The 17384-nt window shown below is 40.7% G+C and overlaps 1 protein-coding gene across 5 annotated transcripts in view; it reads right to left on the bottom strand.

Annotated features, from left to right (window-relative positions):
- Window positions 1–17384, bottom strand: part of LOC108750089 (GATA-binding factor C-like) — a 97135-nt gene that overhangs the window by 54826 nt on the left and 24925 nt on the right. For all 5 annotated transcript variants that reach the window (XM_018489331.1, XM_018489335.1, XM_018489334.1 and 2 more), the window contains exon 4: window positions 9982–10127. In XM_018489331.1, the coding sequence (XP_018344833.1) occupies window positions 9982–10127 (146 nt within the window). The remainder of the gene's footprint in view (window positions 1–9981; window positions 10128–17384) is intronic.

Genomic DNA, 17384 nt, shown 5'->3' with positions numbered 1-17384 from the left:
GGGGGGGGGGAGGGAGAGGGAGACACCGTCAGTCTCCTTTTTGACGCAAAGTCGCGCAGCAACGCGCAATATTTTACGAGTTATCGCCACGGAATCTAATCGGTCTTTAGTTACTGCTTCGGTTATGCTAACGGGATCCAATAACTTTGTCACGCGTCTCGTTTTGCCGAGACGACGCGCCCCGGGATTTATTTCGCGAATTTATGAGTGGAGCGCCGCGCGCCTCTCTCGCCCACAACAGTCGGAAGCAATTTACAAGTTAATAGGTTACGACGATTCGTTACGCGCCCTTCTCTCACACCTCGCGCCCTCCCCCTCCCCCTCCCCCTCCCCTCACGTCTCCTTGCTGAATTTATTTCGTTTGGTCCGCGCACACGCCCATCTAATTGGCTCTCGTCCGTCTCTCGCTCCTTCATTCTTGCTCTCTATCGAAAATTATACGCGCGTACACCGTCGAAAAGGATACTAAAGCCTTTCGAAAACGAGGTACATGGAGCGTCTCACTCATTTTGCTTAATTCAATCGATTGTAGAAATAAATTTAATGTTGTAAGAATAAAAAAATTTTCCGACCAGTTAATGGCAAAATGAAATTAACTTCGAGAATTTATTAAATTGTATTTTTAACTTTTTTTTTTTTCCGCACCGAAGAAGATTTAAATTCGTGGTCACAACGTTCGTAATTAACGTCATCGATGGGTACGTTCCCATTGTTTGCGAATTACATTTTACACCCGACCTTCATAAATATATTATTTATACATCGACGAGCAATTTTGCTGAAGAATCTAAAGATTTAGAGACACGGATCAAAATAATTAGGTAAAACGGACAAAATTGGTTGCTGGAATATCAAGACATTTTGCAACATTGTTCATTGTGCTTGAGATTCCCACAAAATTAACTTTCAAATCTGTATCTAGTTTATATATAAATTTTTAGATTCCCCAATAAAATTACTCTTTCCGTGCACTTTATACACATATGTTTAACTTTAAAAATTATTACAAACAGATTGAAATTCTTAAATAGCTATTTATGAATTATCATTCTGTGATCTCGGAATATAATTATCACGATGCAATCATTGCGTATTACAATACATTAACTGTCATATATTACAGCATGTAATAATTATATCTTATATAATATAGTTAAGTGCGATGTAATAACGAAGCAATCGATCGAGACGATACGTACGAGCTCTTTTGTTCGCGGAGAAATCGTAAACTCGTGTGCTATTGTTTCGCGAGGAGCGACGTTCCACGATCGTGTAAATTCTCCCTGATCGCTGATCGAGATTCAATCGTCGATAGATTCTGGAGGCGCCATAAGAGAATATCGATCGGCGTCGCGAGGTACAGGAAAGAAGGGAAGGAAAGGCGCGTAAACGGGATTCGACGAGACGAGAGAAAGAGAGAGAGAGAGAGAGAGAGAGAGAGAGATGAGTGCCGATCTCGCTCGCGAGGACAGCGCGTCGTATTCAAAGTGTGAACGGATGCAAATCCCGTATCTCATGAGCAGAATTTTCAAGGAAGCTGAAAGATGGATGGAAGACGCCAGCGGTACCGAACAATCGACGATATTTGCATCTGGTACATAATTCAGTCACCGTTGCTGCCCCCGACGTACCCGCGAATGCTACTCATAGACCACCGTAAGACAGTCGGAGATACCAGAACTTGCTCTCGTTCGTGATGAAAAAAAAAAAAATACCATCAATAAATTTTCGTCGGCAGATACGATTTTCCAATGTTACTCTCGAGAGAAAGTAAATCACTTTCCTCTTTCGTATAATTTAACGGAGCCAATCTCTGAGCACGTAAAATGAAATTATAGTTTTCCACATGAATGTATAAGGTTTCGTTAGATTATTTAATTTATTTATTAGATTAATCGGGGCCCCTTTCTAACAGTCTTAAAACTAACATTTTGTTTGAGGAAAGGATCTAAATGATCCAGAACAGGTTCGCGCGAGAGTAACGGAGGAGAATTGCCGCACGTACGAGTATACTAGATCGAGGAGGAAAAAAAAGTCGAAAAGTTATTTGAAACGACTGTCGGGATATAGCGCATGAATTAAACCGTAACGTTGACGAGTCATGAGAGCAATTACCGGGCCGCGCGGTGCATTATGTGGAAATTTTCATCGCTCCGGAGAGCGTGTGTCTGTCTGTCTGTCTGTATAAAAAGCGAACGCGAAGGGAAATTTTCACGGCGCGAGCATGCGAAAAACACGAGCTAGTCGCCGCCACCAGAATTATACTTTCACGCGGTGGAATAATCGAGTTCGCGCACCGGCAAGATGTATTCCAAGTCATTGCCCGGATTACTTTGCGCCTTTACAAGAATCGCAAGCGCACTTGCAGAGTACCACGCGCCCTTTTTACCTCCCTCCTCCTTTTTTTTTTTTTTTTTAAACACGTTCAATCACCGTCACGTAAGTAAGTGACACACCGGGGCGTCTACGAGCGTCTTAAAAGCGAGCAGTCTCTAAAAATACGCCCCGTAACGACGCGACGCAGCTAGGAAGGATTGTAAACGACACTTTATCAAGTCATCAAGAGTCACCGTTACAAATTCACGCTCAATTATTATGCCGATTTCCCTAGCTTCAGCCTAGGAAAAAAAAATAGCAGTTCTAAATAAATGAATGCAGAGTCATTGGCCGATCGGCTTGTTCTCCTATACTCTCCGTCTCGTTCGTTTGAAGGTGCCTTTACTGCGTCGGAAACACAATGCGCGAGTGCGGGACACCGCAGACAATTTCGACTCTGGCGCACAGAACGCACTATTCATTTTCCGCGTGGAGATCGATGAGGATAACCCTTTGCACCCGGGGATCTTCGTCGCTCTTCTTTCGCTTTCTCGGTCGCGCGCCATCTTGGCTACCTGAAGAGTCGACAAGATAAAATCACGCCGCTAAGTTCGGGGTCATTCCTCGCTTCGTCACTCCTTGAATTCGAACGGAATGGTTTCTCGAAAATCTTTCGACGTCTCTGAAGTTCCAAGAGTAATTTTCGAAACCAATTCCAAGCGTTCATTTCGCATAAACGTCTTCTCGCAAGATAAAGGACCGAGGATCTGGTTAAATATAATAATCGTAGTCTCGACTATTTCTCAACGTTTTCTCAACTTGTGTGCGTTACTAAATTCTCCGATGACAGCAAACGCACATCGCGTGTCTTTAACAGGAGTTTAACAGGTCTCTGCCGAAGCTGCTGTTTCTGTTGCAGCAATGGCAGCGCAGTTTCTGCTGGTATGCCTCCAAGAGAACCGCCTGGAGAACCGTAATTCGACGAGCATTGCTCGGCGTGGACCGGGCATGGGCTCAGATAAGCATCGCCACAGGACGAGAGAGAAGAAAAGGGAAGCAAGGGAGCGTGTAGGACAGTCGTTAACGAGCGACTCTGCGCGCAGAGTTATTCTCTCTCCTTCGCGCCATGCCTTCCTCTTTTCTCCTGCGACTATGAGACTCGCGCGGCCTGTGACTTCGAGACTAAAAGATCATCTCTTCGTGTAATGTCGAGGATCGATTCCGGTAGCGGGTCCGCGACTTCCGCATTACTTTCTCACGCGGATACGAAAATAATTATTATAATTAGGGAAATAGTATGGATTGTAAAAATGTTTATATTTTGAGAACGAGAACAGATGAGAAATAATGTAACTGTTAAAGGAACGTTAGAACAAAAATTTTATGTTTAAAATGTTTACCGTTCTTGAACATATACAAATACTGCATTTATAAAATTAATGATGTAATGTCTCAACAACATCATATAAGATTGATAATCTAATTATGTTGTATTAAACAACTCAACTAATATTTACTGCTGCATGGAAAGAACAATTTTGCTCAAGATTTTCTCTAAAAAGCTTTAGCTAGCTACACTGAAAGAAAAGATTGGTCGCTGCAAATTCGATGATTAAATATGGCGTAGCATTTTTAATTGACTGTAGCAATCAATTTTTAGTTGCGTTAGTCAATCGAAATCCTATACTGACATTGCGGATAGGCTAACACAACCAACAATTGGCTGTTGCAATTAATTAAAAATTGGCTGTGCCATATTTTCCCATTTAATTTGCTACAGCAGCCAATCTTTCTTTCAACGTATAGATCTTCAAAATAATTACGTAGAAATCTCAAGCAAGTAATGCTGCAAAAAGCTGGTTCCGACCAGCAACTAGTTTGAGCGTTCAACAAAATTATTTTTAGATCCGGCTAAATTTTTAAACACTTCAGCAAAAGTCTTAGGGCTCCTGAGTAGTTGCGGCAGCCATGTTGGAATCGTGACGTCAGAAGCGAGGAATGGCACATTAATTTATGCTACAAGTCATTTGTAAATAAAGACAACTTGGATAAATCTAAATGACGAGATTGTTTTAAAATACTTGTAAAAATGGGCAGAAATTGTTCTTTTCTCCCTTAATAGTCAATAAATGGTCGTAAAAGGCAGGTAAAGTAAAAAAAGAGCCTAATTTTGGGCAAAAACACATGGTTTGAAGCTGTTGAAATGAATGAAATATACGTTTTTACGTATAAAGTTTTAGGATAACTATAGTTTCTGCCCGTTTATAAGACTTTCATAAGTACGAGACACGTTACATTTTCACAATTAAGCAAATAATGACGAAATGGCATGAAGCACAAATTTCGTCGTCAAAACGTCACTTTTCCACGCCTATAAGTTCAACCATTTATCGTGGCGAGGCGCTGCAAAACACACACATACACACAAGCACGAGTCCATGTGTATGTGCTCGCTTTCGGCGCACCAAGAACACATGAGCTCGTGCTCGTGTGTGTGTGTGTGTGTGTGTGTGTGTGTGTGTGTGTGTGTGTGTGTGTGTGTGTGCGTGCGTGTGTGTGTGTGGCTACCGATTCCGCGACATTTCGCCAGGCCACCGACTGATTTTGAATCGCATGCTGACTACTCAGGAGCCTTAAGCTATGTAAGAATCACATTAAATTGTATGTTCACTCATAAAACGCGGCAGGTCGACGCCATATCGTCGACATGAGCGCAACGTTCCACTCCGCGCATGTATGTGAATATATAGGTATAGCCACCCTTGGCGCGAACGGAGAGCAACAGCGAGAAAGAACGGGTGAGGCGGGGTGGAAAAAAAAAAGAGAGAATCAAGGGGGGAGAGAGAGAAAGAGGTTAAAAAAAAAAACGAAAATTTCCCAGCTGTTCAAGCCGGTGTTTTATCTTCCTGAAGGATCAAACATGGCGGACGTCGGTCGCAACGGGAGGGAGGGGGTTGCAACCCTTGCTATCTGCCTGATCGAAACCTCGCCGTCGCAGGAGTTCACGGCGCACGCGTGTGCGTACGTGCGTGCGTATGCGTGTACGGAATTTCCGTGCAGCTCAATACGTACAATGGAAGAAGAGGACACGAGCGGTGGGCAATATATGCCACGACTTTATTATATACAGGGTGGTGGGCCGCGTGCACACCCGCGTGCGTATACCTGGTGGCCGCCTTTTGTTTCCCAGATCGTATCTGCGCTCCGTTTTTCGGCGACACATCTGTGACTGGATTCAAGCCGACGCACGCTAAAAATGAAACATATTGTGGAGGCATATGTCTTTGCGTGCGTTCCCCCTTTTTTCAACCTTACTTTGGGAGCTTTCTAACAAGTGAGACATATCAACGTGGACTGTCATTCTATTTTTTTGCTTTCACTAAATATTGAACAAAGACAGAATAATTCTTCTGTCGATACAATGTATGTATCTCTCTTGCTAGAAAGCTCCCTTTGATATTTGAAACGTAAGCGACTAGATCATGTTAATCGTACTTTTTTGGAAAATAAATTATTTCTCGCTTTACACTAAAAAAAGAAAAACTAATTTCTCGCTACGAGAATTTGACACTCCTTTGTGAAAGTCCAATTCTATCAGTTCCTCTGGTTAAATGAAGCTATTATAATTTCTAACTATATTTTCATACCTAGATACTAATCGTTGAATAATGAATGAGTCACATTTTCGTAATGTTTTCCCCTAACGTGGAATACTATTCGCGGCATCGTTTACTGAATGGGATCGATCGATCGTCCGTCGTGAACGATATCGACCGTTATTTTACCAGGACAACCAGGACAATCGGGAATGAATTTCGGCTGAATGGCTGCATGAATTTTTAATCCGGAAGTAAATAGGAACAAGTAAGGGGCGCGATGAGTAAGGGGATGCGTTCACACCTTGATGGAAGAGCAGAAAGCTGAAAAGCAGCAGGCCAATCAGAACTCGCGCTGGTAGTCGACAATTTCGGCTTTTCGTACTACTTACTACCATCGCGAATTTTGATTGGTTGTTGTTTTTCCGTTTCGTGTAAACGCGCCCTAAGAACGTTGGGTGGAGGGGGGGGGAGGGGAAGGGTATCTGGAGTTCTCGCGACGGAGAAAAATGACGGAAAACACCGAAAGTGTCGCACGCACGTGCGTACGCCCACTAGTTTAAATCGATATTTTATCGACCGGCCGCGTTTTTACGTCACACCGCGCTACCGCCGCCGCGCGTGCACGCGGATGAATGATGGGTGGGCGTGTCGGTTCATCATCGCGTCGGAATATTTGTACGGGTCGTCATGGCGAACTCGCGAAACGATTGCCTCTGTTTAAACGGTGACAGCAAATGAATTATACGCAGCAGGCAGGGTATGTATCTGGGATGTATGTAGAATGTCCCTCACTCTCTGACACGTTAATGATTGATTCCTTGATGAATTTCTTCCTTTTTCTCTTTTTTAACCTCCTAGTCTATTATCTAGGTCTACTTTTTTGGCGCAGGCCAAAATTTCACTCTCAAATTTTATACCTTTACTAAAATTTCCATTTTTATTAAATAACATTCGAGCTCAGAATTATTCGATAACGTAATGGAAATGTTGAAAATTAACTCTGAATTCTTTCGAAAGCCTAGAACAGTAAAAAATTTGAGCTGAGCGAAAAAGACAAATTACAGAAAGAGAGTGAAAAATATGATTGCAGATAGAGAGATTAAATAATTACTACCTATATGAATAACTGTGGAAATATATATATATATATATATATATATATACATATATATATAATCAGAGATTTACAATAAAATGCACCGAATATTCGATTGAGCGAAATCGCAATGAACTCTACGCGTTTCACGAAAGAGAGTGATACGTTAAGCGAGCAACAAAAAGATAATAACTACGGAAAATTACATGAGGCGCCGGTGTAAAGCAGCTTCGTCAATTAACGAACTCATTGAGTGCAGCCGCCATATCTATAATTACTCGCGAGGCGACGCCGGTCGGTGAAAAACTTTTGAATTAATCAGCCTTGCTCTATCGCGTACCAGGGAGAAAGTGCGATAACGAGAGGGATAGTGAAACGTATATCAATACGCGCTTCTGCATCGGAGGTATGCCGGTCCGCTCGTTGCATCTCGTGCCGCTCTCGACGAGACGCGCCTTCTCTTTGAAATGAATACTGCAAACCGTGAATCATTGTGATCTGAGAAATGGACTCATGGAGGGTCGACACTCGTGAAAGTGCACGCTAAGAGCACATCTAAACGTCCAATGTCCACTTCTATCGCCATGCATAGGTCAACTTCGATCTCCGAGCTGACATTTCAGCCTTTTCTATTTCTAAGAATTAGAAAAAGATAATGGGTAAATTAAACCGAGATTAAAATTAAATTATATTGATAAAAATGAACACAATTGATCCGACAGTTTGGTCTTTTGACCAAGAGATAGATTAACTTTAACTTCCGTTTAACTTTTTATCCTTTTCTAGTTCTAAGAAAAGATAACGAATGAATTAAACCGAGATTAAAATTAAATTATATCGGTAGAAATAGATATAATTGGCCGAGTAATCTGTCTTTTTCACGGAGATTGCATGCTTCACCACTATGATACTTTCGATCGCTTAGTCGATATCGACACGCACACGCTTCGCGATTATTCTAAGAATATCTCCATCAAAAGGACTCTTGTGTCAATATTTGAAAATCACGACTGTAAAATTTATAGTAAAAATCATTTGTCGCGCGTTGAAAAATATTAAAATTATCGTACATCAACAACGTAATTCGCAACGCTTGTCGCGACAACCAATCGAAAGCAGTCAATGATATCACTGACACTTCTGATTTTCTGCAAGTAACGACCATAGCGAACTACGTTTGTGACTTATGTAGATTAACCTTTAGTCTTGCACTATTGTGAACGATTCAACCACGCTGTAAAAAAAAAAAAGGGAGAGTTCGATTTCGAATAATAAGTGATTAGAGAGACGGAAAGTGTAAACCCCATAAAACAGACGTTTCGTGATCGATTCCGCGAATTTTCGTGAGTGTTTAGTCAGGTCGGATCGCTGTTACGAGGAGAGAGTCCGAAACGATGGAAGAGGAAGCAGAGCCGGTGGTATCGAGTTTCCGCATCGGTACTTCGGACGAGGCTGCTCCATCTACATAGGTGCTAGCCGAGTCGCCAAAAATAGATCGGGTTCACACGAATTCTACGAGCCGATCGCACGAAACCTCCGGCTACCGTTCGTGATATCGATCGAACCGACGGCGACCTGATATGTGTGCGGAACTCGCCGCTGCCTATAACTCGCGCTACGATTGAAAACGTGCTCATGTGAAAATCATGTATCTAATTTAAGAATATAAGTAATACAAACTTACGATTAGTGTGTGTTAATAACGGAGATATAATGTATTCCTTTTTTAAGCATATATTTAACTCAATCTTGAGAGTTAAACGTTCATATCCGCTTTCTGCGAGAATGTGTGTTCAAGCCTGTATATAAAGTTATATTCAAGTCGATAAATTATATAGGCTGAAATACTTATAGTCAATTCTTATATTTAAAACTGTCTTAAGTGTAGTCTTAAAATCCTGAACCAAGCACAGGCCGGTAGTCATAATCTGTTCTTATATTTAAGATCGTCTTAATTAACAATCTTAAAATATTATGAACCAATTAGAAAGCCGCGATTGGCATCATTATCTAAGACGGTCTTAAAATAAGAATGCTCTTCATAGTTTTTTAAAATGCACTATTCAATCCGGATTTGAAACATTTCTATTTGTGTGTTCGACGCTCGGCTTAGCCTTCCTTCGTGACGTGAGGAAAAATTGTCCATTTCGCGTAAAATATCACGTGTAGAAATTTACTCGGGCGTTACGTCTCTTCCTCCGTTCCAAAAACGATCAATTTAAGTGAATTTAAATTAATTGATTAAATCGTCAGGTCTTGTACCGTTCCGATGTGATTAAGGTGTTTCCAGATGTTCTCTTTAACCGAAGATTACGAGGCAAGTTCTCCAATATACAGTAACGGCGATCCATCGCACGAAAATCATTCGACCCGCCATCAACCGGGTGCGTTGCGATACGGAGCTGCTAATCACAGTGGAGAGAAGCGGAGCGTATATTAATCAACGGGTACAGGAAATTAACTTGGCCTTGTTTTATCTTGCATTCTGATTACTATATCTACACACCGCGAGAAACGTATAACTTCGTTCTCTCTGCTGTACGTACGTGCTAATTAAGCGTGTGTTGTCTTGCTTACGCGAAGGAAGCGATCAAGGACGCACTTTTACGAATAAGGTGTAGACAGAAGAACGTAGGATTTTTTTCTTCCGATATATTGAGATATCAGTGTATTAACAATAAGTTCAATAATTCAATGTATTGAATTTTATCGCGCAAAATATCCACTTCCACGCCATTTTTCAACATTTTACATAATTGCCTACTTAATGTAGCCATAATAAAGCAGATATGAATTCACTTATGAGTATTTAATCAGAAGCTTATTAATCAGAAGCAATCGATTTTAAATGTAAAAATTTAAATTGCCTTCTATTTCTTTTTACGTTGTCTGATTAATCGAGCTTGACGGGAATATATATATATAATGACACTTCGCTTGTCAAGGAAGTAACACAGCTTAGGTACTTACCAGTCGTCGTTTCGGCTTGATGAGGGGTCGATTCTGACCGTTCATCTTGTAATAAAGCCCGCAAGCGTTGCAGAGGTAGTGGCCAGTGCCGTCCCGTCTCCAAAGGGGTGTCGATGTGGCGCCGCAATTCACGCACTCGCGACCCTCTACCCCGACGGAACGAAAATCATATTAATTCGGCTTCAGTTCATATCGCGCAGCGATTTTACTCACTCGTGTTCGCGTGCGAAACGCGAGATCGAATTTGTCGAAAAGTGGGAACTGCTCAGGCTTCTCCTCGAGGACTCGATTCTAACGTTTCCCACGCGAACACGGAAGCACGTTGATCGCGCGAAGGGGCAAACTCATCAGTTTTTTTTCTCAATCTTTCATCATCGTACAAGCTATACTTTTGAGAATTCTAATGGTGGCAAAAAATGTCACCTCTGTGTTTCTACGTTTCCATTTATTTTCAAAACTATTTCGATAAAATGATATTTTCTCCGAGTAACATGGCCTTCGAAGATTATACAGAATAAATTTTACATATAATATGAATACATGTTACGCGATAAAACAATATTAATTTAACGTTATAATAATATAGATTTGACTTCGGTGAATCAACGTGCGTTTACAGAGAGATTTGCAAACAGTCAGGTGACTCGTGAAAAAGAATTCGCATGCAGAGTTGCAGACATACCAATATCAAGCGATTACCAGAGCAAAAGCAGAGTCTCTTTAAGACCATGGGCGTTTATAGGATTCACGGATCGAACTTACGTTAGTGCGGTTGGTTAGTCCCCCAAGGACAAACTGCGAGAGAAAGAAGCGGATATGGGAAGAAAAAGGATGGGTTTCGTTCATATCTCGCCGATCTATGATCAGATGACAGGAAGAGTGTTGCTTGAAAGATTCGCAAATTTATTTTCTAAATGTTCCTAAGGATCAACGTTATTCCCCCCACAATTGAAGACCCTCTAATCAAAGACTCAGGTCATAAAAGAGTGTCGTTCATTTTCTTGCAAAATCCTGCGAGTGGCAAAAGATACGCCCCATCTCACTTTGCAATGATAGAGAGAGAGAGAAAAACTGCTATCTCGTAACTAATATGAATTGCCAGAAAATGTCGGACCAATCAAAAGTACAATGGCCGTTTCTGATTAGAGGGTCCTCTATTCACAACAAGTGACAGTAAGTAGGCAGCGCTCTCTTTCCCGTGGAATTAGAAAATAAATTTAAATCTGTCACAACGCGCCGACTCTGGACGGAAAAGAAGAAAGAAGGACCGTGGATAAAAGGACTTCACTTCTCCCGAAATGCGCGTTTCACGAATCGTCCTCCGAGCTGCGTCCTCCGCGAAGATATAGCCGAGTTTATCGGCTGCTACTGAAAATGATTGCTGTTAAATTGCATCGTCGAACCTCTCGTTGACGCACGAGAGACCGAATTGTCGACTGTTACGCGATACGATTGAGTAAAATTCGAGGTAAAAGTAAATGGCTCCGTTCAATGGCTGTTGAACAATCTTAACGATGCTCGTAAAAACCACCCTCTGACTACGTCCGCGATTAGGTCAATTCTGTCGTTGACATCTATTACTAGTGTGCGTTTGGATTTTGTGAAAAACTTGTAGTGTAGATTTATCTTGCGAGAGAGATATTTTATAAAGGATAGAACAATTGGAAATCATAACAATTCCAAAAAGATGCCGTGCCGATGATGGCGATATCGATTGAACGCGCGTCGCTGATTAATGACTCGACCTCAATTTAACGCGAAATTTGACGGCGGCGGAATAATTCTAGCACACGTAACGTAGGTCGCATGTAATTGACGACACGCGAGCGGCTCGTTTGCGAGTCCACCATGTAGATGAATCTGTAACCGAGCAATCGAACGTCAGTCTTTTCGTCAGGCTTGTCATACACGTGTAAGATGCAATCGAAGAACGCGAAGCATCACGGACGAGATCACTGTACCCGCGATTCTGTAACTCTTAATGATAATATCGGTAACATATATTTTCGTTGCGCAGACATTACACTGTTAAATGAGCAATGACACAGTCCAATCTCTTGTTAAATAACATTTTGTAATTTTTAGCTTCAAATTTGCATCAAAATGTAAACCAATCCATTTTTGTGGATAGCTCCAAAGTAAACAACGTTCGTATTAACGTATGCATTTGGTAAATAATAAATTAAATTATAGCCTAAACTATTGTAAATAATAAAATAAATTTGACACATTTTCTTGAATTAAATTTAACTTCGTTCATTTTAGTTAAATTATCAACATATTGAATAAGTGGCGACCTGTAGAAATGATTGAAAACAATTCAAATTGAATACACAATTTGATATTATACTCAATAAATATTTAATACTCTCTTGTAGAAAGGAGGGTCGGATGCAACCCCCCTTTGTCAATTTTACAAAATCCGTGCGTTGTTTAACAGAGAAAGAAGTTTCATGATATATATTACTTATTTTTATTTAATCATTTTGTTATACCTATTATTAGATTAGATAAAATATGAAAAAAACAGCATCGAATCCTACTTTTCTGGATATCTTGAAACTTCACTTTACCGTAATAGTTACAGAATCAAAGTACAGGTTCTGACGTGAAAGAGATATTATATTTAATAGTCGCCTAATTTGGTGCGTTTCGAGATCGATTTCGAAACTAACTGGAAGGACTCGCTCAATTCACTCCTCCGCGGCGTTTTAATTCGATTTCGGTCTTACCGACCCGCAGATGCGAGGGTGATAACGCCTACAACTACCGTCAATCGCCGATGCTATGTTCCGAATCCCTCTCTCATGCCAACAATAACAGAGCGGCATAAACGTGATCAATCATGATCCCCTCACTGCTTTTCGATTTGATTTCGATGATGCCTCGGTGATTGCGGATTAAATCCTGATTTCTCTCTCTAGTACTATATTATTTTTTAATTGACATCCTTGTTTTTTATTCACCGACAGCGGCGGGTTTCACCCTATGGCGGAATAAATTTTTAGCAATTTAATTATCAATCAATTTTGTCGATAAGAATGCTCATCGCTCTTTGGCATTAATATTATCGCCGATAATAATTTCCGGCTACACATATTTCCTTGTACCGATATTTCTCTGACTATCGATCGGTTTGTAATGATTGAACGAACAGGCGGACAGTTTCTGACGCAGACGATGGGTATCAGCCACGAAACGTCGAGGTGACGCTCGTTTGCGTCGTTATTCGAAATATAGTCCTCGTGTCAGAAGGTGACGCTAAAATGGCCGGTTTCACCCCAAAGCGACTGGTATCGCTCCCATTTTCGACATCACCTCCGACCTTAATGCCAGGCATGCAACGAAGCGCTCGTTAGACCATCGCTTCCGTTTCAACTTTCGCGAAGCTTTCCGGATTACAACACACGAAATGCTTGATAAAACGGTACATCGCAACACGACCAAATTCTGCTAAATTTGGAATCGTTTTTTTATTTTTACATCCAAATGCACATCTAAATAAAACAATTGCACGGTTCCTCATTTTCTTTAATCATGTCAAGTATTCTTTATTTTATGCCAGTATTTTTATATCAAATAATTCATGCTGAGATGAAAATTTCAGAGAATTCCTTTGTAAGTGTTCTATTATTCAACATCCGTTGCAAAAGTTAGGCATCTATTGTTGATACAAAAACGAACGAGCGAGGACTGTTTAGGGTCAAAACAGCCTAGCTACCGTTTGTGCTCGTTGGTGCACAAAGAAAATCGACGAAGTGAAAAAAGGAAGCCACAGTTTGTCCCGTGCCACTTCTGTCATCAACGGTCGAGTTATGATTCAGTACGAAAGAAGCGGCGTTCCGTTACGAATTTTGCACTGGCCCATGATTATCTCTCTTTCACCCTATTGTCCTTTTTCTTTCTCCGTTAATTACGGCCATAATTCTGCAATCCTTTCGAACCTAACAGGATTTTCCATAAAGCTTCTGCTCCCCGATGGTTTTCTGATCGTCGGCTCAGTCGTCTAAATTGTTAGTGTCTCATTAACTTTTTAGGGGTTGTAAGGGTAAACATATCAATGGCGTCTAATGTATTTATCATTTATATTTTAAAGTTCTGTTGTAACGCATTTTTCAACATTTCGAAGATTTATAAAGCCGGAAATTCTACAGTTCGTATTAATTTATCAACACAATTTTTTTTGACAACTTTTACAAAAATCTAAACCCATAATTATACTAGCGATTGCACGATTGGGATTAGCGATTAGCGATTATTTTTCAACCAATCGGAGAGCAAAGCAGTTATCGATTACTTTACTCTAATTTGTTGAAAAGAAATTGTCAATCGCCACTTATAATCACTAGTGTGACTGTAGCTTAATATTAGCTAATTTAATATTATGAAAGATGTAAAATAAGTAATTAATAACTCTCCATCAGCAATGTAAATTTTAATTCTTCTATCAGCAATAGGGGATTCAACAAACAGAACAAATTTTTTATCGTTCCAGATAAAAATTCACAAAAATTCATTGTCAAAGCTTTAACAATGAGTTTTATCATCACAGAAATTGGATTATATTTTATTTATTTTTTTTACGTATTTAAATCTATCTACCAAAATTCACAATCAAAATATCAATGTCTTTAAAGACTTCAATTGCCGTCAAAGGGTTAAAAGCACTTCTTGTTCACTTTTAATCCTTTTTCCAAATAATTAGTTACTTTGTTTTCCTTTGTCTTTCTGTAAAAAATTACCGGTATTAAATTTCTGTAAAGGAAGTTATCTACATATAATGAATTAGATATTATTATTTACGTCTTCTCATACAATGTATCTATGCGATTTATTATCGATAAGCATCATTCGTCACATTGCCGTTTACTGTATTAATTATCTTCCTCTAAGTGATCAAAATTGTTTCACGCTTCATTCGTCCATTCGGTGAAGGAATCTCTAGTATCTCAAGTTCCACCCACCTTCTCATTCTTACCTCCTTCTCATCACGAGCGAAGGATATTTGTCAATCTCGTGTCTATCTGTTTTTCATGCCGCCGAGGTATTACTCAATCGACACCTTTCAAGCGTCACTTCAAACTACTGACGTACTTTATTACGGGAGCCATTTTTCGTGGCCTTCTCACAGACGATTTTCTCGACAATCGCGGTAGGTGTCGCTAAATGAACCACCGCCGCCGCCGCCGCCGCAGCTCCGTCTGGCTTCTTCTTCGTCATCGTGAAGTTCCGCGCGCGGCTAGTTGGTGTGTGTCGTAAGTCGATTCAATTAGCGGGCTTCCATGGCGCGAAGCCGAGGGCCATTGTTCCCGGAATTAGGATTTTTACCACGCCGCCGCCGCCACGCTGGAGAACGACCAGCTATTATTATCGCAATCAGCGTATCCGGCATTTTTCAACCGTTTCTCGTTTCCCTCTTCTCTTTTCCTCCTTCCTCCGCGGCGTTATCCACTTCGATGACAACATGGACGATACCGAAAGAAACGCACAATTTCCCAAAAGTTCGTCGATCCCGTTCGTAACTCTTTCTACACACGTCTCGTCACACGTCACGCGATCCGTACTTTACAGAAATTCATGGACTGTAATTATCCGCAAATCCGCGACGAATGCGACCCAGCCGCATGTGCTCGTACGAGGGGAAAAAATTATTTGCCGAAGGTACGCCATTGAAAAATGGTCCGTGGACTCTTTGAGAGAGAGCTTTGCCGTGACAAAAACAAAAATACAGCGCTAGCCACACCACATCGAAAAAAAACCTGTGCTTCTTCGCATATTTTTGTGTCTTTGCGTATGTATGTGTGTCCGTGTGAATTTGTACGATATATGTGTGTGAGGAGCGGGGGAGGGGGTGAATCAGAGAGAGAAGTATGTGTATTTATAAATAGGGATATAGTAGATACATATATCGTGTTTCATTTCGTAAATCGGGTGTGGTGCTTCACGCTCGCTCTTTCGAGTGGGTGCCACGCAAAAAACACATCAGTGAGGCAAAATACAAAAAACCACAATCAGTGCCTCCCTCTCTCTTTCGCTTTCTTTCTATTGTGATACAGCTCGTCCAAAAAAACGAGAGAAACGGGTGGAAAGAACGTGTTTTGAACGAACTTTAAGCGTAAGACGACCGCCACCAAAAGCTCACGGTTAAAATTAAGATGAAAGATAAAAATTAAATCGAATAATGAAAGGAAATTGATAAATATCCCGCCTGTATATTCTCTTGCCCTCTTTACGTATCCAATCGATATTCGAAATACTTCCGAAGGATGTATCGACTGGATTTCGAGCGAAGGAGAGAATATAAGCGAGATAAAAATAATTTCTAAGAAAGTTGTTGGAAAATTTTTTTTAATTAAATAAAAAAAACTAAGAATTAATAAGAAGCTTTTAACGTAACAGGAGAGAAGTAATATGAAATCAGAGGAACGAAAAACGCATTGGCGTCGATTACGTTAAGCTTGTATAAATTGCATAAAATATGATAAGTCAGATATTTCGATAATGTATACTCGTATATAGCATTGAAAAAAATCAGATAAAATAAAATGCGCATAAGGATTACCTGAAATTTATATATTAATATCTTTAGTTTCAACAATCGACGCCGGTGCAAAGAAGCGGAACTAAAGATGCCGAAGCAAACAATTACGCAAAGGAACTGATAAATAATTCAAGAATATCGCAACACATCTTACACGGGAAAAGTATTATTTATCAGTCATATTTTTTAAACGTGCCTTTCAAGACTTCAAAATTTTTTAATTACGAAACAATGCAGTATAAAAAATAATTAAGATTATTAAATTTTCTTTTGCCAGAGGGTTACAGAGATTTTAATTATTAAATTCATCGTCAAGAGAGATCTCAGGGCTTAAAAGATCTCCTATTCAATCTCGTAAGATTGAACAGAACACTTTTCCCGCATGAAAATGTAAGCGAAGGAAAGGATAAATTAAATATTCGGAAACCAAAAGTATAAATTCCAAAATGAAAGAAAGTAATTAAAAATAAAGTAAAAAAAAAAAAAGAAAGAAATCCAAAGTAAAGAAAAGAACCGTGATAGGCGCGTGCCGCTTACCGGCGGACGTCCTCGACTTGTTCCTCGGCTTTTGCTGCTGCTGTTGCTGCGCGGAGGGCGAGCCCGGCGTGTTTCCGTGCGCGGCCGCGTGACCGACTAGCAGCTTCGAGTCGGCGCCGCCGGGTAGGCCGCCGGCTAGGCCGCCGGTTGCATTACCGGTGCCGGCACCGCCGGCATGGTGACCGAAAATACCGGCGACCGCGGCTGCACTGCCGTTGTGCGGATTGTGGGACGACGCGGCGGTAGACGACGAGGTGGCGCCGTGATGATGATGATGGTGATGGTGGGTGGCGGTGGGATACTGCAGGTGCTGGTACATATTGTA

The sequence above is a fragment of the Trachymyrmex septentrionalis genome, unplaced genomic scaffold, assembly GCF_001594115.1.
Source record: "Trachymyrmex septentrionalis isolate Tsep2-gDNA-1 unplaced genomic scaffold, Tsep1.0 scaffold32, whole genome shotgun sequence".
In the NCBI taxonomy this organism is placed as follows: Eukaryota; Metazoa; Arthropoda; class Insecta; order Hymenoptera; family Formicidae; genus Trachymyrmex; species Trachymyrmex septentrionalis.
Note: the sequence above shows the minus strand (reverse complement) of the source record. Positions and strands in the feature narration are given on the sequence as shown.